The sequence below is a fragment of the Sturnira hondurensis genome, unplaced genomic scaffold (assembly GCF_014824575.4).
Source record: "Sturnira hondurensis isolate 20B ecotype Veracruz unplaced genomic scaffold, ASM1482457v3 Scaffold0001509, whole genome shotgun sequence".
NCBI lineage: Eukaryota > Metazoa > Chordata > Mammalia > Chiroptera > Phyllostomidae > Sturnira > Sturnira hondurensis.
In genome coordinates, this window is record NW_028074140.1 from 2,392,085 (window position 1) to 2,415,872 (window position 23,788).

Genomic DNA, 23,788 nt, shown 5'->3' on the forward strand with positions numbered 1-23,788 from the left:
TACAAGTTAAACTGGTCCACTGGGCCCCGGGCACTCAGCCAAGCACTCCCCAAGTGACTGGACATTGACTATAGTGAGTTCTCACAGATTCCCAGCTCTTCCATGGGACTTCAGCCCTCAACCAAAACAATTATGTGGATGCACTAAGTCTTGTGCCGTCACCTGAACAACCTAAGAAATTCTTACTAATGATACTAAATTTCTAAAAGTTGGTAAATTTTTGGCTTCTTAGAGAAATTTACCTGTAACCAATGCCGAAAACCTTCGCTACTTGCCTTTGGTGAAGTTATTCTTCTCCTTCGGTGGATGAAATCAGGTTTCACAAATCCAATTTATTTTGTTTTTCAACAAGAAATGAGATTTGGAAGCTGATACGGAGTTGCATTTGTAGGAAGCTTTTCTGTCACTACACAAAATGTGACTTATGCATGCTCCACCAGAGGTGTTTATAACTAGACTCAAGATAACATCTTTAGTGACATTATATCAGGAGCTGTTAGGTGGAATGCACTTAGTGGACTGACTTATTTTTACCCTTGAAAGATTAGGTCTTATCAGAGTGTATCAACTCAAAAATAATCACAGGTAGTCAGTTGACAGTCACAAAATCCCCTCTTTTGCTATCAGCAAATGCTGAAGTGATAAAGTAAGAATTTGAAAACTCTACTTTCTAGATGTGTCCTCTAACAATGTCACATAAACAATGTGATTTGTTTAAAGGCTTTATTTCTGATCTTGGTTTGTATCTTTAAAACTCACTGAAAACATATTGAGTGTTAGTGGTAAACTCATGGATACTGGCATCAGACAGCATGACATGGAACCTCAGGTCTAGAATCTTCTAGCCTTGGGAACCAGGACAAGTTATTAAGACTCCATTTCTTCATCTGTAATATGGCACTTAGAATACTTAATAGGATTGTCCTCAGGATTTAACAAATTAATGTGTGTAAAGCTGTTGGTGAGCAATCAATAAATGTTAGCTCTGAGTACTACTCTTATCATTATTCATCATTTTCTCATTATTTACAGTACCAGCATCCAAGCCACCACACCTACGCCCCGACTACTTAGCTGCCTCCTGCCTTCCCGGCTTGTACTAGACTCTCATCTACCCCGCCTCCTCATCTTAAAGTTGAATGATCCCCTTAGAAGGAACGGCGATCAGTTCAACCCCCTTCCCAAATGCAAACAAAATCAGAGCAAAACAAAAATTCCTTCAGCGAATACCCTTAGCGAAAATCTGAAAGGCCCTGTGAGCCCTGACTCCTGCTCACACTCTTCAGTGTTTCCACTTCTCTCACACTCCCTCTGCTGCTGCCATACTTGCCAGTCTTCTGTGCACTGCCCATGCCCAACTCTTCAGTTCCAGTCCTTTCTAGGCCTGGAGAGCTCTGTCTCTGACCAGCCAGGCTCTGTACATCACATTTCTTTTTTTTCATAGTTCCATATTCCTTCCCTTTCAAAGCACCTACGCTCCTTGAACATATAACCTATTTAAAGGATCATTTCCTAAGGTTTGACTTGCCTAAACAGTTTTAAACTTGCAGAGGGTGCAACTGCTAGTTTCGTTCATAATCGTGTTCTTCATAACCTAGCTCAGTCCAGACCCGGAGGAGGACAGTAAACGCTGAGTGAATGAATGCAGGAAGGGGATGAAATGGAATGGACTGCTCATTCTCAGAAAGTTGGCTCGCACACCTGACACTTGTTATTAAACAATCCCCAAACACGCCGGGTCACTTTTCCGTACCCTTCCCCCACCTTTTTTTTTTTTTTTTTTAACATTTAGACTTTCCTGTTTGTGTTACTCTTTTCACGCACAATGACCCAGGCGCCGCCACCCTTCAGCTGGCCGGTAAGCTCACATCTGACAGCCCTGGAGCGCAGCTCCGGACCCTGCGGCGGCGGACCGGACGGAAGTTCGGGCCCGGGGCTGGCGCCTGGCCTTCTAGGGCGGAAGTGCGGGGCTCAGGGCGGAAGCGGCAACGACGCGGCCGGCGGGAGGCTCAGGTGGGTGTCAGTGACCCCCGCACCGGCAGATGGGCGCTCGCGGACCTTGCACAGAGCCCACAGGCAGGCGAGGGAAGGGCACAAAGGAGCCCCTGGCTGTGCCGCACTGGGAGCAATTTGGATTGTCCTGAGAGGGACTTTAATTAAACCGGGAGCCATAAATCCGTGAACCACCCGGAGGGGGTGTGGGGGATTATAAATGTGTGTTTCTGTGTGTGTGTTCGCGCGCGATGGCGCTCTGGGACGTGAACAGAATAACGAGCGGAGAAAGGCACCTTTTAAACAGAAAGCAGAAAACATTTTAACTTCATGCTGTTTACAGTGATTCACAGATGCTCCGTCATTGATTCAATTAACTTCTGTGAGGTGACAGTATAATCTAAATTGGCTGCCCGCTGAGATGCCTCTTTTTTTAACCACATATTTTTGAGCAGCCATGTTGACCTTTAATTGGGGTTGAAAAGGTTGAAAGATGCAATAGGGAACAGTGTGAGCCCAGTGCTCTCTGGACCTTCTCTCTGATTTATTGGGCAAAAGCAGCCCTCTGGGTGCTGAACAATGAGAGGATAAATCAGAGACTGTACAGTTCTCAACAAATACTTAACCTTGTCAGTTACCCCAGACAAATATCAGCTCAAGCAATTTTTTAGTAAGCCCAGAGGTAGAAGAGTGCCATCCACATTATTACTAACATGAATAGGCAAGTGCCATTTCTAAGGCTGTCTTTACAAGGAGATTTTGGCCCGGGTGATTTTTATTCTTGTTTTTTTAATAGAAAGCTCTCTATAGTACTCTGTATTTTAGAGGCCTTTTAAAAAAAATCTACAGCATGGCACAGCTTGACCCCAAGAGTCTCAGCTCCTCTAGGACAGGGAGAGTGTCCAGGATCTGTTAGACACCAGCCCTTTCTAGCACATTCACTAACACAAGCAGGGCTCCTGTAACGACGTGGCCACTGGGGCCATGTCTCAGTGTACATGACACTGCACAAGTTGAGGTGGTTATTAGAGGCCACATTCGTCTCGTTTAGTAACTATCTGAGGAATAGCTGATGAAAACACATATGAAATTCTCTACCAATATTTGGAGCTATATACATGAACTTGAAAACACTTGGGAAAAAAGGTATGCCCTGGACTAGTGAATGATTATAGTAATATTGGAGTCAACATGCTTCTGAGTGAAATGTTGGAGCCTACTGACCTGGGTCCTGCTCTGCTCAGGAATTGCCTGAAATCAGAAAGGCCCTGTCATGAATTAAGATGGGCTGGGCTGGTAATTTAGGCAGGCCCTAGGTTTTCTTTCTTCATGCTGGCTGTGGTCAGTAGTAGCCTCCTGCCAAGGAAAGATCATTATTTGTTTGTCTCCTTCACCAGAGGAAAATGTGGCTCTGTGGTTTTATTTAGGTGGATTGATGGCAGAATAGAAATGAGGATTTTCCAGCTTGGGAATTTATTTGACTGTATTTCTATTTTGTTCCAGCCTGGCTCTATCGTACTCTTTTAAGTACCCAGAGCTACGTGGAGCTAAGCCTTCAAAATAAGTTATTTTTTACTATTAAAGTTTTTGTGCCGTTAGAATTAAGCCATAGCTGGCTTATGCCTTCAGTTATGCTAATGCTAGGGCTCCAGGTTTCACATGTTAGCAGGACCTTGAGATGATCTGGTATAAGCTGTAGGTTTTTTTAATGTTCCTTATTTTAAATCTAATCTTGCCATTGCTTTATTCAAGGAGTGTACATCAGAGGAAGCCAAAAGGCAGCTGGAATAGTTCCTGCATGCAGTTTTAATCTTGTTTGCAATTATTTTGAAGGGAAGAAACCATCTGGATCAGAGATGTGTAGCCACACAGGTAGCAGGGTCTAGGCGAGCTTCCTCCATCCTTCCCCCACTTACAACACAGCATGTTCAAGGGACACAATCATTTGAGGAAGAATATGCAAAATGAAAGGCTTGGGCTAAGTTTCAAAGAGGTATTATCCCATATCTTTAACTCCCCATCCCAGTTATAGCCACAGGGAACTGGAAGCACTGAAAACATTACTTTCACTCTTATTTCAGTGTTTATCCAAAATAAGGTTTTCAGAGATAAGAAGCAAAACTTTCTAAATACCTTCTGTTTTAAGATAGTACCCATCTCCTAGGATTTCAAAGCATTTTACCAGTAATATCTAGTAACAGCCATTTTTGCCGCTATAGGCTTCATCACTGTGGTATTATTTGTTTGCAAATCTTCCTGCTCAAGGTGTGAGTTCCTTAAGGGCAGGGAAAAATATCTTAATCACTTACATTTCTAGTACTCAGCACAGTGTCCGTCACATTGCACTCAGTATGTACTACAGAAATGAAAAGGCAAAATGGGATGGGGGTGGGGAGTACTGGGGGGGTGGGCTGGGATGGGAGTAAAAGACAGAAAACTGTACTTGAACAACAATTATGTAAATAAATTTTTTAAAAAATAAATGAAAAGACAGCGTCCCTATAAGGACTGTGAAAACATCATTGGGATTGCAACAAGGTAGAGAAAAGAATATAAAACAATTATCTCTCAAGGGGTGAAATTAACTGCAGTGATAAATGCTGCATTTATTAATGCTTTAATAAATGGCCCAGAATGGGGAAAGGCATACTTGAGAATCCATAGATATGATCACCAAACTGCCTTCCAGGAAGATCTGGCCTGGTCAGTTGCAGGGCCTCGGTTGTTTTGAATGGAATATGCAAGCCGAAAGGCTTCACCAGCCCTGTCTCCACCCTCCCTCCAGCCTGCCGTGCTCAACTCCTCACCCAAACACGTGTCGAGCGAATACAGGGTCTGGCAGGAGTAATACCTGCTTGAGTGTGGTTGGTAGGGTACATGAATGTCTTGCCTGAGATGGACAGCAGTGGGAACATTTCACCTAAAATGTCTTATGGTGTGCTTGAGTGTGATATTGTTATGTTACAGAATTACCTGCTTATGCTTTTATAATGAAAAGGGGGTTTTATTTGTGCCAGATCTGTATTTGAATAGTAACCATTTGAAGATATCCCAAATTATTTGCTTATCTAGGGCACTAATATCTTTGGTCCTGTCTTAATGATGGAGAGCCTATGCATGGTCACTATTTTAAGATTAGATTGTCCAAATAATATTGGGGGAAAGCCACAACCATCTTTTCTACTTTGCTAACATTCCAAAGGAGTTCTGAGTCAACAGTTTTTTTGTGTGGTAATTGGGCGGGTATGTGGTATTTGCTGCTTCCTTCTGTTGCGAAAGGAATTGCAGCAGAAACCAGAATGTTTCTACTGGAAGTAAAGGAACTTCCTTTCATCGTCCCTGTACTTTTCATATTAGTCATGAAATAATGGGGAAATGGCTGCTAGTTTAGTCAGGATGAAGACCGTGAAATTATTTGATTTTTAACACTTTATATCTTTGTGGGATGAAGGAATTTTCAAAGAGAAAGGCTACTGTTACTTAATAGAAAAGTCAGTAAATTAAGACAATTTAGGACATAAGACTGAAAAAAAAAGATCTGAATTCAGCTTTGTTCTCTAAGTTCAAAAATGAAGTTAATCTGAATCTTTTTTGATTTAAAGATCAGAACCTCATTCTTACAGTAAACGAATTCAGCCATCTAAAGCTGAGATTTTCCTCATTCTCTCCATCCTTAAATTAGGCTTAAGCAAATGTGGAATCTGTTATTTGGTATCCTCTGAGGATTAATGTATGAAGCTTTCTGAGATTTTTTTTTTTAAAGAAAGGGGGTTAGACTTGGACACTTCTCTTAATTCTCATTGTGTATAAAATGGGCCATTCGTTGTTTAGGGGGAAAATATAGAGAAATGAACAAATGCAGAATGGAAGGCTTTGGTTAAGCATTAGTTTCTTTATCCATAAAGCAAAGGGATTTTCCAAAGTCACTTCCTTGTTCCAAAATATTTTATCAGTGTTAACTGTTAAGTAACAGAATTGGATTCAGAAGGTTGTAAAACATAACTGAGGGCTGGTAGGAGTCTCAATAGTGGCCTCAATAGTGGGTGGTTCCCAACATTCAGGTCGAGCACAGCACTTGGAGGGCCTAGGTACTGTCGATATCACAAGTCCAAGGAAATGTTAGAGGTAGTAATTCAAATGTTCCAAAGTCCTTGGCCATAAAATGTCTAAAAATGAGTGGGACACCTTTCAGGTCATGTGTGGTATGAAGATAACTTTGCCTCTTAGGCAAATGAATTGGAAAAGGGGTGTTAGTGATAAATGGAAGACATAGCCTGAATGAACAGATTTTGAACTGAGAACTGTTGTTTTTGGAAATGGGATTATGTGCTTTTTAAGTACTAGGGAAACTGGCATTACTACCTAGGTGCAAATAACACTAAGATGTTTTAAGAAAATTGACTTCTTTCTGGGTCAGTATTAAATATCAGATATCTTCAAAGGGAATGGGTCGTTTTAGTTAAGAAGGATAATGAGGGAAGGAGTCTGCATAATTCCTTATGCACTTTGTTCTCATCCCTTGAACGAGAATGATTTTGCCCTCATCTTAATGCTATCTTTATGGAATGAAGAAATTTTCAAATTGGTTTTTAAACTCTATTAAGCCCTCATGTATGATATAACCCGTCCACATTATTCAGGTTTTCTTGGCTTTCAGGAACAGCTTTGCAGCCATTATGTCATAATTGTACTGAACATTGTTGCATACCCTGAATTCCGAATACGCCTCTCTGGCTCCAGGCCAGACGCCTGAGTCAGTGTCTTTGGGGCTGAGTATAAAGGCAAGGGCGTAATATATGCAAAACCTGCATGTTAGCAGGTATCAATCCAGAATCTCCTTTAGACCCTTGGGTGCTAGAGGGAGTGCATAGTAACTATACATTACTGTTCTTAATTAGTATCTTTATTTAATTTTTCTCAATTAAACATTTTTTCTGGAAGCCCTTCCCTGGCATTGTAATGTGCCCCAATCCCATTACCGAGCAGACTCCTTTGAAGCAGTGATCTCGAAAGTGGGACTACTGAGGTCCAAAGAGTCTAAAACAAACTCTTCCTTGCACTAAAGGTTCCTTTCCCCTCCCACTGCATATGCGTCAGCGTGCTCTAGGCCTAGGCAGACACAGCACTGCTTCTGGATTGGGAGGAGACGGACGAGATGATGAGGGTCTGTCATTAAAAATCATTTTTAAATAATATAACTAATGAAGGCATGATGCCAACACCTGACATTAGGAAGAGTTACTTCAGTGCCTCATTCAAAAGGAATTGTGATAAACAAAACATCTAAAAATCATGTTTAAGTGTGTCTAATAGTAAGAAATACTATTTTTACATTATTCTTACATAATACATTATGCTTCCTTTCCAAAGAAACAGCTCAAACAGTTGCAAGACGAGTGGAGTGACAGTGCCTGGCCACTCTACTGTCACCTCCCCCATCTCCCTACTGCACCCTTTCTCATGCCAAGGCCTCCCAGTTATGACTGTGGAGCTAGCGAGTTTGTGATGAGCAAGCACCTTTACACTTCTGCCTGGGTCTGCACATGAATTTTGGACCTCGCTGAAAGGCCTAGCATCTTAAGATTCTTGTGAAGTCGTGGGCTATTGCTATGGCATTTCCTCTGCTTGTGACTTCCCCTTCTCTGATCAGGAAAACTTTCGATACTGAAAGCCAATGGGCATAGTTTCTCCAGGTCTGTTAAATAAGAGAACAGGACAAGCGAAGCTCCCTGAATTTTACAGTAAAGATAAAGCTGAGGCTTAAAGAGATGAGGAATTGCCAGCCTCTCTGAACTACCTAGTGGCAGTTGCCTGTCTTTTGGGGTTTATCTTTGTGAAATGCTTTCCAAAAAATGCACCCACAGGATTTCAGGCATGCTGAATTCCAGCTAAAATTCTATATGAAGAGTAACTTTAAGATTCTGAGGAAAATCTTACCATTTTTGCATTAATCCCCTGACTGGTGATTTAGTGGGAGTTGTATTTATTTAACTTTAAATTAATTTCTACCCTATTCTGCTTTATAATTTATATGAAAATGTTTACATTTATTATCTCTTCTTAAGACACTCAGTCAACTTTTGCTTTCATTCTTCTCTCCCAGCCCACAGCCTCCATTCTCATCAGAAATACCTACTTTTAGTCAAGATGTTAAACTAAACAAGACCCAACAGGTATTTCATTTTAGGGATAGGCATCGGTTGGAAGATCTCATTCCTTCGCAGCAACATCAGACATAACTGACTTGCAGCAGATCCTTTCCTTATCCCCGTTCTAGTCCAAGCCCTTGCTGCCCTTTTTGACAATGGGTCACCCCCTCATTTTAGAAACACTTTCGGCCCTTGCCTTCTGTGATGACGCTTTCCTGGTTTGCATCCGACCTTACCAACCTGTATTCTGCCTCCTGTGCTGGCTCCTTTCCATCCAACTTCTAGATGATGGATTTCCTCAGAGATCTGTTCTGGGCCGCTTTCTTTTTCGATATTATTTCAATGATCTCATCTAGTTCCCTACTTGTAAATACAAATCCTGGATCAATGGAGTCTCACATTTTCCTCTTCAGCTCTGGCTTCTCTCCTGACTACCCAACCTGCATATGCCACTCTCTACTTGTCCCTGAGCTCAGCCCCATACATCTCTCAGTCTCTTCCTGCCTCAGTTTCCTCATGTTAACAAATGGCACTGCCACCTATGAGAGACTTAAGGCCAAAAGCAGGATTGTCCTTGTCATCACTTGAATTCCTCATATCCAGTTCATTGTCAAGTCCTGCTGGCCCTGTTTTTGCCCTAGTCCATACCTTTCTCACTCAGGCTGCTGCACTAGCTCCCTAACTGAGTCCCTGCTTCCACACTTCTAATTTATTGATTTTTGAGAGAGAGGAAAGGAGTGAGAGAGAAAAACATCACTTTATTCTTCCACCTACTGATGTGTTCACTGGTTGATTCTTGTATGTGTCCTGAGCAGGGTCGAACCCATCACAACATAATGCTCTGACCAACTAAACTGCCTGGCCAGGGCTCCTGCTTCCCCTCTTGTTCTCCAACAATTATTCGTTTTTTTTAAGTTTTTTTTAAAGATTTTATTTATTTATCTTTAGAGGGGAAGGGAAGGAGAGAGGGAGAGAAATATCAATGTATGGTTGCCTCTCGTGTGTCCCACACTGGGAACTGGCCTGCAACCCAGGCATGTGTCCTGACTGGGAATCGAACCGCGATCGTGTGGTTCGCAGGCCCGTGCTCAATCCACTGAGCTACGCCAGCTAGGACAACAACAATTATTCTTCACACAGCAGCTAAAGTGACCTTTTCTAAAAGTATCTGAGATCATGTCGCTTCCCTCCTCTAAATCTAATTGTGCTTACAACCTCGATTCCCGAAGGTGATGGACAGGGCCTTAGGTGCACAGGGCCTGAGGTGATGCAACTGCACAGGCTGGTTTTGAGCCCTGTCTCCTGCCACTCTTCCCCTGATTTCCTGTGCTTCAGCCATTTTGTCCTTTTGGTTTTTTCTAATAAGTCAAGGTTGTCCTCACCTTAGAGCCTTTGTATTTCCTCTACCCTCTCCCCTAAATGTCCCCCCTTCGGATGTTCATTTTTTAGCCTCAGCAAAAATGACACCTGCTCAAAGTACCTTATTAAAGGACATCACCCTGTTTTTCTTCTTCCCCTCTCTACTTATCACTATCTAATACTGGCTAATGTTAAAGAGACTCTTTTTAAAAGGAAAAGATGTGTATTTATTTTTAAAGAGGAAAAGAGAAGGCTAAATAGAGGGAGAGAAATAATCAATGTGTGGTTGCCTCTCACATGCTCCCCCACCAAGGACCTGGCCTGCAACCCAGGCATGTGCCTTGACTGGGAATCGAACCAGCAACCCTTTGGTTCTCAGGCTGGCACTCAGTCCACTGAGCCACATCAGCCAGGGCTAAAGAGACTCTTTACTGCCATTAGAATATGGACCCCACGAGTCCATATTTCTAGAGTATTATCTAATACATGGGAAACATCAGATAACTTGAATAAATGAATGATTCCCACACCTAAATTGCCATAATTGACCTCTAACTCTTTCCCACCCATCCTGTTTTCTCTGCCATCCCTCCTGCCTGTAGCTGCCAGATCAATCTTCTGAAATGGATTTTATCGCATCACTGTCTTGTTCCAGCCCTTCAGTGGCTTCCGTCTAATAGGCCATGACATTTCTACTCAGTGCCTTCATGTCTAACCCCAACTTTGGATGCTTCCCCTTTTTTTAGATATCCAAATCCTATGTGATTTGGGATTCTCCTCTTGTGGAAGTACCTGCAATCTCAGCCCACAATAATCTTCTCTTCCTTTCTCTTTCATAACATTTAAGGTTGTCCATTGGATGTCCCTGTTGCAATCTCTCCTTTTTTACATTGTTTCAATTAAGACTTTAACTTCCTCGCCTGAATCCAATGAAGTACATCTCTCCATTGTTCTTATTGCTTGTATCTAGCATATGGAGTTGATTTCTTCACATGAATGTTTTATGTAGAGGGAAAGAAATGGGCTAAACACCAAGTAGAATGAAGGAAAAAAATGGCTTGATTTTTCCCAGGATTTGAAGAGTGTGGGATATAGAGGAAGAGTGTATGTACTAAGTAGTAGAAATGTAAGTGCTATATACTGCCAGTTAAACTATAATCTTACCAGATAGGCAAGGCCCACCCTTCAAACAGTTAAAGAACTTTTTCACAGAGTAGTATGTTGACTATAAATTAACATAGCACCCAATGAGTACAAACAAGAACAGAGACATCCAGATAAGTAGAAATCCCACAGTCATGGTAATAATTTGAAGGGAAATACAAAGGGGTATTGTCTCTAGGCACTTCTGTGACCAATCATTTCTGGGACACACCCTTTGCTGGTTTCTCTGGCCCACTGTGTGGTGAACCTGCTGGCACCGAAATCTGGAAGTAGAAGCTGCAGGGAGTGTTGTGGACATGTGTTGTGAAGGGCTGTTTCTTGCTCCCCCAGGGCTGAGTGATCATGTCGCAATGCTAAATCATCATATTGTACGGCTGAAACTAATATAAAGTTATATATCAAGTATACCTCAATGAAGAAAAAAAGAATGAAGCAGAGCATGAGGCCATGTACTTAGGGGCCCATAGGTGGGCAGTCAGCTCAGGGTCTTTGTTGTAACCTCTTATCTGAGTTGGCACCACCTCCTAGGCAGTTCCCTTGGCCAGGTACCTGACTCCTGAGGCTGAGCTGTGGAAAAGTACCCAAGATCCCATCTATACCAGTGAGCAAGGGGCCCCCTCCAGGCTAGGCCTTCCCCCCTCTACTCCTTGCTTCTGTTCTATAGCCTCACTCCAGCCCTGCTTAGCCTCTTGATGGTGACACCCTAAAGCATCTGCTCAATCTTCAGCTTTGGCTGCATGCCTAAATGCTGCTTCTCCTTGTCACTCTTGGCTCTATACTTGCCAAGATCCCACATTAAGCTCCCACTTGTTTGAAAAAAGGGACGTTTGGACAGAACTGACTGACCAAAAAGATGTAACAGTGCTGGTGAGGATTCATTTGTCCCTGTTCCCTGGATTAGGTAGAGGCCAGTGACCCACATGAGTCTATAAGAGCGACCTCACCCCATTACATAAACTCTCAGTAATCTAAAATAATAGGTTTTGTTCCCAATAGGTGTGCGTGCGTACATGGGTGCATGTGTGTCTTTCTATTCATTTGGGTAAAAATAGGAATATTACACTTAGATGGTAAGGAATGTGAAACGAGCACTTAACTCACATGGCACAAATGGCTAAATGGAAGCCCTGAGCCTCTCTTTATGGAACACAGATTCAGTGAGAACTACGGTAATGGTGTTTGGTCAATGTCAGTTCAGCATTAAATTTACATTATACTCTTGTGAAGAAGCTCCAACATTACCTGTTAATAACTAAGGTAGTACTTGGGCCTATATGGACTTTCTGATTTTGCACATGAACTAACACTGCAGTTTACTGATGAGGGATTATATGAGTTTGGAGATTTGGCATGCCAAAGGATTCTTTGTACAAATAAAAATTCTGGTCAGTGAAGGTCAGTTTCTCTGCTCAAGTGAGAACAATGTTATTTCCCTTCTAATCAGACACACAGTGTTTGAAGAATCCAAGACCTCCACCTAAGTGGTGTGCACCCGTAGTCTGGGCAGCATCCCATATAAGAAAAGAATAATCCTTAATGCAGGTTCAAATGACCCTGGCTCTTCTCTGTACTATAATCAGTTGCTTTATGGTATGCCTTCAGTGCTTCCCAGAGAACATGCTACAAAGTTGTGTTATCTTCACCTTGCTTCAAGGAGCGCTGAATTGGTCCAATCAGTCCTCCCCCTCTGTTGTACTTGATTCTGCTATAAAGACCACTGAAGTCAGCCTCAGTTTTGTTGAAAAGCCAGCACTCCCTTTCTCTGTCAGGGTGATGTGCCTCTGAGGGGCAATGGACTTGAAACAGCAGGAGTCCCCATCTTTATTGTTCGGCTGTGCAATTTGTTTTAGGCACATTCTAAATCCAGTCATAAGCCTTTTGCTTTATATTTTTTTTCATCTGTGACAAAGGTGACCCAATTGTGCTGCTTTGATATTATGAACACAGTTCTTTTTGCTCATATCACAGAGGCATATAATAAAATACAAAGGATAAAATTGTGCCTCTGTGTAGCGACGACACATATTTCATGACTAAATTCAATGACATAATCAAAAGGTGTTGTCCTCTCACAGTCATGAGCTAACAGGCAGACACCGCCTTTCAGAATATTTTTATAGTACTGAGATACTGTTCAAAAATAATAGAACTAATGAAAATGTCACATTGATAGAGGAGCCCGTATTGAGATTTTACTTGAAGAAGGCATGATTAGGTGAACGTGACAGCGACAGCCGTGGTGTTAGGGTTTACGGAGTTATAAAATATTCTAACGAGTACTGTGTTTTTAGGACTATAAGATGCACTGGACCATAAGATGCACCTAGGTTTTAGAGGAGGAAAAATAGAAAAATTTTGAAGCAAAAAATGTGGTAAAATATTTAATAACCTGTGTCCCCACTCCACCACCCAGCCCCCCTATAGTGAGCCAGGTAAGCTATATTTGGACTATAAGACGAACCCCACCTTTCCTCCCAAATTTGCGGGGGAGTGCATCTTATAGTCTGAAAAATATGGTGTTATAGAGTTCCACTTGGAGTGCATTGTTTTTTCATGTTACTTTGCCTTTCTAGAACTAAGTGGACTCCAGTGTTCACAATTTTAGCCTTAATGTCTTACTTTTGTCTAGGTGAGGTATATGGAGTTTTTTATTTATATCAGACTCTAATATAATATTATCATATAAAGAAATACGTTAATTGAATGATGTGGTAAAATGCATGTGCCTTGGGGCATTTGGAAAATATGCAGATAGTAAAATTACATAATGCTAATGCATTTCTCAGTAAACAAATATGCAATGTTCAAGTGATTAAATACCTGTAAAAAAAAGTAGAAGTGGAGACAAAGAGTGAGAGAAAAAGAACTAGTTTTAAATAGAATGGTTGTAACATCACTGAAGACTTTACGTAGCTCTCTGAGTTGGCTGAACAAATATCCCAGCAAATCTGGAATGAATAGCAACTGTTTACAATGACAGGCTTTATTTGTCTTGGGCGCAACCAAGACCACATGCTGTGTTTTGTCATGTTGGAAATACTGAAGCAGATTTCCACTGTGAATGTGAATTTTTTTTTAAAGTCTTAACACCTCAGTCTCAACTCAGCTAGGTAAAAGTAATACATTTTCCTTTTGTACCAGGCAGACATCAATAAATCTTAAATCCTTCCACCAAAAACATAGCTGCAGTTCAGTGTCTTGGTTATGTAAAGGCTCACATCACTGTCATAGATAGCCAGTCCTTCTCATTCCAAGGGCTGTCTGTCTGCCTTTACTACAACAAAACTAATTTTTATTTTCCCTTCTTCTCCATGTAAAACAGCTTCCTTAACTTTATACCCTGTGAGGCTATGCTCCTGTTGGCATAGGGCCTTCCCAAAACCAATGATGCAGAAATCTCTGCCTAGTATAAACATGGCTAACATTCTACTTTTCCCACTCATTTATATTCTGTGTAGACAATGCCATGATTAGCACCCGTTGTCTCCAACCACATTCACCTTTTTGGAGTTGCTGATTCTGCTGAATTTATGGAAAATGTGTATATCAGGCTTCACACTTAGATAAGAGTGGCTCAGTATATTGTGAAATTATTTAGATCTACTTTCCACCTTGGAATAATGCTGGGTAGCAGATCCTTGCAAAATTCTCATTTCATTCCTTTTTTTATACATTATCGTGATCATTTAGTTAGCAGGAAGATTGAGTGAGAAGTAGAAGACTAAGGGTTTAAGAGTAAAAGAAAGACTATTGTTTTCATAGATTAGAATCGAATCTTTTTGTCCTATGGTCTTTATTCTAGTTTGATGTGGATTGATGTTTATCTCTAAAGTCATATAATTCTGAATGAAATGAGTTGAAGACTAGTTTTATACTGAGAAGCCTGGTCACCAGGAGAGATAAGCATGTAATTAATAGCTGTGCTATGGAGCAGAGCCGAGGGAAATTCTCGGTGGTGGGGCAGGGGCTGGAACCAGCTACAGCGCCCTCACCCACAATTTCGCGGACACCTGAGGAGCACTAACCTTTAGTTATGGTATGAGATCAGCCCACGTAGTGACTACTGTGCACACTGAATATCTGGTTGGGGTTAGAGGAGAGTGTTCAGAGCGGGGGAAAGACTCTCTTCAATACTTTTAACATTCAGACAAATAACGTGAACACCTCCTGTGTGCCAGGTTAATTGTAGATGCTTAGAGATACGAGGTGAACAAGTACTTGTTCTTATGGAACTCACATTATAGTAGAAGGGACATATAGGTAAAGAAGTAATTTTAGATAATGGAGGATAATAGAAAACTATAGCAAGGTATGAAGGAGAGTAGTGGGCTGACCAATAATAATTGTAAGACAGTCACTGAACCACATCTAAAGAGGTGGCATAAGCCCAAGCCAAATGAGAAGAAGCTACTCAAGGGCTTTTCATACAGAGGAACAGCAAGTGCAGAGATCCTGGTTAAAAAATAATCTTTGGTCATTCAAGGAACAGGAAGAGAATCTTTGTGGTTGCAACTTACCAAGAAAAGTGGGGGGAGGTAATAGATGAAGTTGGAGAGATAAAGTGAAGTTATGAAAATTCCAGGAATGAATTCATCTTGCGAATATTGGTAAATAATAAAACAACAGTGTATATGTGTTTTAAAAGTGAGATTGTGTTCGTAATTTTAAGGAAAAGGCTGGAGGCTCAGTGGAATAACTAGGAATAAGCAGGTTATCTTATGTCGAACAAAGAAGCAGGATGAGGGAGCTTCAAATCCTGGTGTTTGACATGCTGCTATTATCCAACTGCTTTTGTTGGAATATCTCCAGTAAGAAACACTAGCACGTTTGTGTATGTTTTCAAAAAATATGGCAATCTGCTTTTTAAATGCTTCTTAAGGAGTTGAGTAATTTTTGTTTCTCATTTTCCCCTATAGTCTATAGTTCCTCTAAGTACGACTCTGTGTCCCCATCTCCTGCAGCAGAAAGGCATGGATCTCATAAACGACAGCCTTAACCTTCAGCTGGGGGCTTGGGCTGCTTCCTTACCGTTTCCTTTACCATGATAGTGGATGGGTGTTGGTGAATGCTTGATAATAAGATCTTGGAGAATAAAAACCATCTCAGGAAACATCCACATTGTAGAGGATTGTCAGGATGCTGGCAAAATCTGCAGGTGAAACTTAATTTCGTATTCAAATGAACAAACCCATGCACTTTGCTTACAGAAGCCAAATGATTAGGTGCACACCTAATCTATAAACACGGATTGTTACCCATCCTGAATTTGGTTTTGTTTGGAATACAGTTAATGTGGAGGCATGGTGGAGACTTGCTGAACATCTGGGCCTCTCTGATACTCCCAGACTTTAAGAAGCAATTCTGAAGTCTTCACATTCCATCACAGGCTGTGGCTTATTCTTCATGTTATAAAGAGTAAAGTCTAGGGCACGTAAGTTTACTGTTCTGTTTTTCTTTTGGCAGGAGTAAGATGCTCTGGTTTCAAGGAAATAGTATGCAACTTGCCAAATACTGCTTTCGACCCTTCCTGAGAAATCTCTCTGCCTCTAAAACTGTTCTGCCTGTGCTGACCTTATTCACAAAGGTACAGAGTGAAAAAGTAAAAGTACTACTTTAAAAACATAAAGTATTAAAATTGTTGGGTGAAGAAAATAGAGAAGAAAAATGTCAAAAGGAAAGTGAAGGAATAAACATTCTTCAACCTGCTCCTCAGTTTTTCAGTTTCAGTAACAACAGCAGTAACTCTGTTTCCCACCCAGATACCTCATTTTCTCACAATTAGAGGGTAAATTAGTAGTCATCTGAGATCCCTACATTGAAAGAACAAACTATCAGTTTATAATATGATGTTAAAAAATGTAGTATTTAGAAACTCAGTCAATCCTTGTTATCTGTGATAATTATGTTAAATAAAGTCACCATAACCCTGGCTGGTATGGCTCAGTTGGCTGGAGTGTCATCATCCTAAACCAAGAGGTGGTGAGTTCGATTCCCAGTCAGGGCACATACCCAGGCTATGGGTTCAATCCCCCATCAGGGCATGTACCAGAAGGCACCCAGTCGATGTTTCTCTCTCACATTGATGTTTCTCTTTGTCTCTCTCCGTCTCTGTCTGTCTGTCTCTCTCTCTCCCTCTCCCTCTCCTTCCCTCATCTCTCTAAAGGCAATAAAAGAAAAGGTACTTGGGTGAGGAAAAAATAAAATAAAAATATAAAAAATAAAATGTCACCACAAACACTGAATTAGCAAATACTGAATCCTTGCTCCTAGGGATAAAATAGGGTTAGGTTCCTTTGAGCTCCTCTTAACGGCATTATTGTCAATCGATCAGTACATAACCTTGTTTTATGTTTGTTTCTATTTAAAGATGCCTTATTTAATATATATCGTTCAATCACTAATATTGAACTCAGGGCTAATAGCATTATAATTCATGCCTGAACAAAGCTTATCTAACACAATATTTCCCCCATAAGGCACATCATAGCCTTCTTGTGTTTGGAAACATTAGACAGCCCTTGATCACTGTCAACAACAAAAAGCACAAAAATATAAAAAACAGCACTATGTAGGTCATGAGGACACTTGTTTATAAGTGTGAGTGAAAACAAGAAGCATCAACTTGTTCATCCTCAACTAGGAGTGTGCACTTGGGGTGACTCAAAATTTTCTCTGCTCTGTGAACGTGCATGGCTGCGAATGACTGCAAAAAGTTCATGAGTATTGATCTTGGGGTTACAAATAAGTTTCAGTAAATAGGTGAACTCACAAGTACAGAATCCATAAACAATGAGTATCGACTGTACTTGTTTTCTTATTCTTAACACTAGGTTTGAGGTATAGAGGTAGTTTAAAATTTTTAAGAGCTTTTCCCCCTGAGATTTATAATATAAGCATTACTGATTTTCCTTTGCTAATTAACATTACTCTGTGTGATTTACAATAAAAAAAGACACAAAATACAGGGTAATAGAATGAACTTTAGTGAATAGCACTGCAATTCAAACAAAAAAATCTTGTGTTTAACATATTTTTTGGATTTCAGACATTTAAAAAATCTGAAAATAGTTGATGGTTATCTAATAACAAAGCTTAGGAAGTTTTTAAAAATTAATTTCTCATTGAGAAGAGTCACTCTAAACTACTTTTCATATCCAGAAGTATATATTGCACTGTTGGAAATTATGAGACAAAACTATTTCATCATCTGTGTATATGAGAATTGCATGTGAGAATTAACCACAAAAATAAAGTAATCCCTAAGGCAAATGGTGCTCACTCAGCTTAACTATTCCTCACTATTTTTCAGTTTGAGTAACACCAAGTGAGCTAAAAACATCTGCAAAAAACCCACACTAATTATCCGTTCAGCTTAAATTTCATACTGAACACTTGATCTGTGTCCTTAGACAAATAGTATCACTGTCACCTTCAGGAGTTCACAATCCAGACAGAGAAAGAGCATAGTATTAGGCCTCTTTCAGTTACAAATAAAAGAAAGTACTTCCCAGAAGGTATTAAACAAAAAAGGGATTTTATGGGTTGGTGTGGTTTCAGGAATAGCTTCATTGTGAAACTAAGCATGTTGCCAATCTCTTCAGCACCACATCCTCTGGGTTAAGTCTGTCCTGATTTCATCTCTTCTCACAAGTGACTGCAGTGATGCCAAGCGCCAGATCTCACAGCCTGGGTGTCTACAGAAACTCCAGCTAAAGCCTCCTAGCCAGCTATCAACACTGGAATGATCCCTAAGCCATTCCAATTAAGCCAGAGGGATGGGATGTGCTGATTGCCTCAGGCCAAGTCAGGTGTTCCACCCTTGATTCTTCAGGGATGGAGTCAAGCACAGGCTGAGAGCAGTTCCTGTGAGGCAAAATCACGGCATTCTGGCTACAAAAGGGGAGTGGGTGGCGGACAACCAATGGAACAAATGTCCACTACAGTTCTGGGCCAGAGGAAATGGTGCTCTATGGGTGCCATGGGAAATCCTGGACAAGGGGATGTGAATGGCCCAGCCCACTGGGTCTTACCCTTTTTCAGTTCACAGATCATTTTAAAATTTGGTGAATGATTCCTCATAAACCCACACACACACACACAATAATTTGCACAGACTTCATGGACAGACACCAGGTTTTAAACAAAACAAACACAAAAAAACCCTGATCGAGGCCCTACTAAAGTTTTTTACTACAAAAGCAAAATGCTGGTAAATTGGTATTTCTGCAATTTAGCTTGTTCTTGTTTTCAGAACCTCTGTTGGCTTTTTGAAACTTTCTCAGAAAATGTCAACATAATTATCTCGACACATCACAGACTGTCTACAATCTGTTTACTGGTAATGCTAATAGAAGCAACATAAGCCTAATTCTCTGAACTAGGAAATAGGGCCAGAAGGACCCTTCTGATGGAATACTGACTGACTTTTAAATTTAATTTCATTTATTTATTTAGAGAGAGGGGAAAGAAGGTGAAAGAGGGAGAGAAACATTGATCAGTTGCCTCTCACATGCGCCCCTACTGGGGACTGGGCCCACAACCCAGACATGTGCCCCGACTAGAAATGGAACTGGTGACCTTTGTGGGACGACGCCCAACCCACTGAACTACACCAGTCAGGGCAGAAAACTGACTTTTGATGATCTGGCTCCTTCTTTCAAAATAAGCTGTGAGTCTCAGGATGCTGCCCTGTTTGAAGACAAAGTTGTGACTACATAGACTTTTTTTATTCTAACAAAACTTACTGTTGTTTACAGTGAGTTTGGGGAAAAATAAGTAAAATAAAAATGTTTTTCCTAGTTCTTGCATCAACAAGATACCACATTTCATAACTGTTTTCAATGGTTAAAAAAAATACTCCGAAGGACAAAAATGTGACTGCTGAAGTATGTATGGTTTATTGTTGTACATTCACAATCTTGCAGGAGCCAAGAAGTTCACAGGTGTAGACAAACTCTACTCACTGTGAGGCCTCTGCAGTACAGTGTAGACCCTGTCATGTACCATACTGTACACCTGACATGGTAAACATACTGTAATAATAATAATGTCTCACACAGAAGCAAGAGAAAAACCCTGGGTCAGAAGCAAGCTTTTAAAATGTTTTTAGTTAAACATTAAGAAGGAAAAAGAAAAGACTTTCCCCCCAGAGTATGATGTGTGAACATATAACACCCTGACCTCTTTCCTCCATGACTGTATGAATAACTGACCCTGAGATCTCCTCTTAGAACTGGTTGTAACCTTGAGCTTCAGTGGCTGTGCTGCCATGTGTGTATGTATTTGAACTTGTACATTGCACATGCCCTTGGACATGTATATATATATATGTGTATATGATATCGTACATTGTACATGCCCTTGGATCCCCACAGTGTGGTCCCCCTCCCAGCTACACCTAGACAGTATGACCAGTTAACAAGTTGGTGCCCTGCACAAAGCAAGACGGAGCTATTTAATGTCTTACCAGACATCGCCCCTCTGGCATGGTGCTACGCAGGTCTCTATAAAAAGTCCTTGCTCTCTCAGCAGCCAGTCAACTTACAGTTCACTTTTTTTCTGGGTTTTTGTTTTCTTTCTAATGGAGGTGTGAAAAAGTTCTAGGTTCAGTTCAAGTTCCTGATGAAGAAACACAATTGAAATTTTTTCAGTGATAAAATCTGCATATTTGTATTTCAAATAATGCAACTAAAACTTGATATAAATTCCTCCTTTTTTGGCTTAGTGAATATCATTTATTCAGTGAAAATTTTTATATGTTCCACATGTTAATAATAAATGTACACTAAATTTTAATTTTAAAAAAAGCTGTGAGTTAAGCTGAAGGGAGGGCCTTTCTTCTATATAACAGCCGGTGTTTCCTTTCATGTTAAAAAGCAGGTTTCACATAAGTACCAGTAACATTGGGTCTATTCTGAGCTCATGCAACAGAACCCATAGCTAGTTCCTGTTCCCAGACTCAAGGCCTGGGAAGCCTTTAAAATCTGCCAATGGTCCACAGCATTCTCAACAGACTTCACTGTGTGGTTAGAGTACCAACAACAACAGGCACTAAAACTTGCTTTCTTAGAGAATTATCTGGGAAACCGATTGTTGACACTTGTAATGAGAAACAGACGAAACATTAAAAAGTTGGTAAAACCATCATCTGAAATATTTTCCCTTTTAAAGATGAGGTTCACTTATCCAACTCCATCCCGGTGGGTTTATTCCTGCGGACTGATGAGGAGAAACAGGCTGGCAAAGCTCAGTGCCCCTCATTCCAAACAGACGTTTAGCCATTCTGGTGATGTCAGCCAGGCCAGGAAGGTGGTCCTTGGAGTGTAGATCAGTGAAAAATAGTCTTCCCAGATATCCCTTAGATGAAGCCGGTAACATAAACCGTAAGCATCTAAGTGTATTGTGTGTGTATGTACATATGTATCTATATATCTGTAATAAATATCTAATAAAGTTATATACACCTGTTATATACATATGTGTGTATAAGTGTGTAACAAGTGTAAACACCTAAATTTATTATAGATTGATTGATTTATGGAGAAAAATCAAAACAAAATGACTGAAAAATCCTGAGAGCCCATTTACCACAAAATATTAGCTCTTTATAAGATTCTATGACTTACTTTGGAAATAAAACAGTATAATTAACCTTATAAACACAGTCCTTTATGTAGGTGTAATCTGCTGCTTGTGGTTTCTGTCAGCCTGCATGCCGTTCTTTGGGTTTAATGGCTTTACTTTTTCTTCCTGTAGGATCCCTGTCCCCTTTGTGATGAAGCTAAGGAGGTTCTGGAGCCTTATAAAAACAGGGTAATTAGTACAGTGTGGCTTTATGTATATGGAATGGATGGTGTATGTGACATAAGGTATCTGGATCCTATCTTTAGGAAAAGAGATTAAATGGTTTTTCATTTAAACTTTCTAATTTTCAAAGAGAGATTTTAGAGCTACTTGCCATAAAATTCATTACAAGTGAGTGTTTTTCTTCGTGCAGCACTGTGACTCTAATATGAGTCAACGTTAACTAGCAGGAGCGGGATTCGTGCTTTTTAAAAACTTTCGTCCCTATTCCTTTTCTCTTATTTTGTTATTTTCATGGAAATGTTCTCCTGTAGCAAACCGTTTTGAAAACCAAAACGTGTCTTTCCTGACTCTCAGGAAGCTTCCCAGCTGGGACACACTGTGTTTCATCGGGAACTAAGAAGTGCCGGATGCTGAAGGTAATAGGTATGAACAGAACAGCAGGACAACCAGGAGTCGGGGAATACAGTGAAATCAGTCAGGTTGCGGAAACCAGGGACATTAGCTCACTTTGGACCGCACACAAACAATCAACAACAACATAACCCTCTGAGCATTAGAACCAGTCTGGGGATCAGTTTGTCACTGAAGTTACTGCATCTCTCCGTGTTTTCTAAAATGTAGAGCTTTAGTCTGTCTCTGTTTCAGTTTGTTTTACAGGAGGTGGACATCACCCTGCCAGAAAACTCTACTTGGTATGAGAGGTATAAATTCGACATCCCTGTCTTTCATTTGAATGGCAAGTTTCTGATGATGCATCGAGTAAACATCTCAAAACTTGAAAAACAGCTCCAGAAGCTTGAGCAGCAAGGCACTGCGGGCTGATGGAAGCCCACGTGACTTTCCACCCTTGCCGTCCAGCAGGCGTCTTCCTGAGGAAATGGCCCCGGCCTCGTGCTCCTTTGTCACCGACACACAGCCCTAAGGACGCTGTAAACTCAGCGGTGCCGAGCAGGTGCCGACGCTCCTCTTCTGATTGAGGGAAGTGCCGATGTGGGGACTGTTTACCTTCGGGCATTTTATAAAATAAGAGGAGTGTATGGGCAGGGAGGGGATGGCAGAGGGCAGGAGAAGCCCATTTGTGTTATTTATTTTTCTCCTTGTGCCAATACGGAAGCATTTCACAGTCATTGGACAGCGCTGTTCATAGAACAAGGCCCTGCATCCCTGCTGCTGCCCGAAGGGCTTAACGTCGTCGTAGTGAAAGAATAAACGCTCTTCCTCTCATTAAAGTGAAATGTGAATCGTTCATAACTGCGCACAGTCAATAAAGGGGTATTTTAACAAATATATCTGCATGAAGCCTATTTTTGTGGAATTTAATAATACCTGTTTAAAATTAGAGCTCATTTTGGGGGGTTGAAGAAAACAATCTCAGCCAAAGAGCCTTCATCTGAGAAACATAAAAGAAAGCCCTAAACCCCCAAAATGTATACAAGAATCTCAACAGGCTTGGCATGTAGTCCGTGAATTTTTTTGTACCATTTGAGTACTGCCTTTGATAGTTTTTCAGTTATCAGTTGAGTTAAGCTTGTGATAAAACCGTTGTTTTATCAGGTTTTAATATCTTAAGGAAAATTCACTTCTGACCACAATTGGACAGATATGTCATCTAAAGACAAAATATTTTTGACCATTTTATGTAAAGTATTAAAAATGTAGTTGTGTACTGTTATTTATATTTGGTTTGGTTTGGCCAATATAGAAGTAGGTTCATTTAAAAACAAAACTCCCTTTCCTCTTAAAATCACATCATAGTAATTTCATTTATAATGAAATCCTTTTAATGAACTATTAAGTGAACTATTTTAATGAATTTGGACATTGTGAGTCCCCTGGCTAGATTTAAATTTGATCAACATGATTTAGTGTTAGAAATTATGGAATGTTAAAGCTGGCCAACCTTAGATTTTTATTATCTAATCCAACTCCCTCATTTTATACATAAAGAGGAAATCTGATAGTTGGTAGTTGGAGAGTTTCAGGGACTTAACCTGAGGCCGCAAAGTCAGTCCGCTGTCAAACGGGTTTTGACACCCTCTGCAGATTTCCAGCACTACCTGGGCTCAGGGCGGGGGTGTCACGTTAGTTCACATAGGGTATCCTCAACCATTCTGGATCCAACACATAATAGGAAGTCACTTTGAAAGCCTTCTAAGAGAAGAGGAAAAAAAATCTTACAACTAACTGAATAGCAACGTTCATAATTTACATATTTCTGGAACACATCTTATTTGATTTTATGACTATTCATTGAGCTCTGTGGTAGGCACATCTGACCCCAGTGAACCCTCATCCTGTATTCCCTCCCCTGTGAGTGT

The 23,788-nt window shown here is 40.6% G+C and overlaps 1 protein-coding gene across 3 annotated transcripts; it reads left to right on the forward strand.

Annotated features, from left to right (window-relative positions):
• The first annotated feature begins 1,884 nt into the window (after positions 1 to 1,884).
• On the forward strand, positions 1,885 to 22,757 carry CUNH5orf63 (chromosome unknown C5orf63 homolog). Of its 3 annotated transcripts, none has more exons than XM_037028540.1 (4): positions 1,885 to 2,013; positions 16,128 to 16,248; positions 21,420 to 21,476; positions 22,116 to 22,757. In XM_037028540.1, the coding sequence occupies exons 2-4, from the start codon at positions 16,135 to 16,137 to the stop codon at positions 22,290 to 22,292; spliced, it is 348 nt and encodes a 115-aa protein (XP_036884435.1). In that variant the 5' UTR covers positions 1,885 to 2,013; positions 16,128 to 16,134; the 3' UTR covers positions 22,293 to 22,757. The 3 variants fall into 3 exon arrangements, with proteins under 3 accessions (XP_036884435.1, XP_036884426.1, XP_036884418.1); XM_037028523.1 differs by lacking the exon at positions 1,885 to 2,013 and adding an exon at positions 3,745 to 3,864; XM_037028531.1 differs by lacking the exon at positions 21,420 to 21,476 and having other exon boundaries at positions 1,947 to 2,013.
• The last annotated feature ends 1,031 nt before the right edge of the window (positions 22,758 to 23,788 follow it).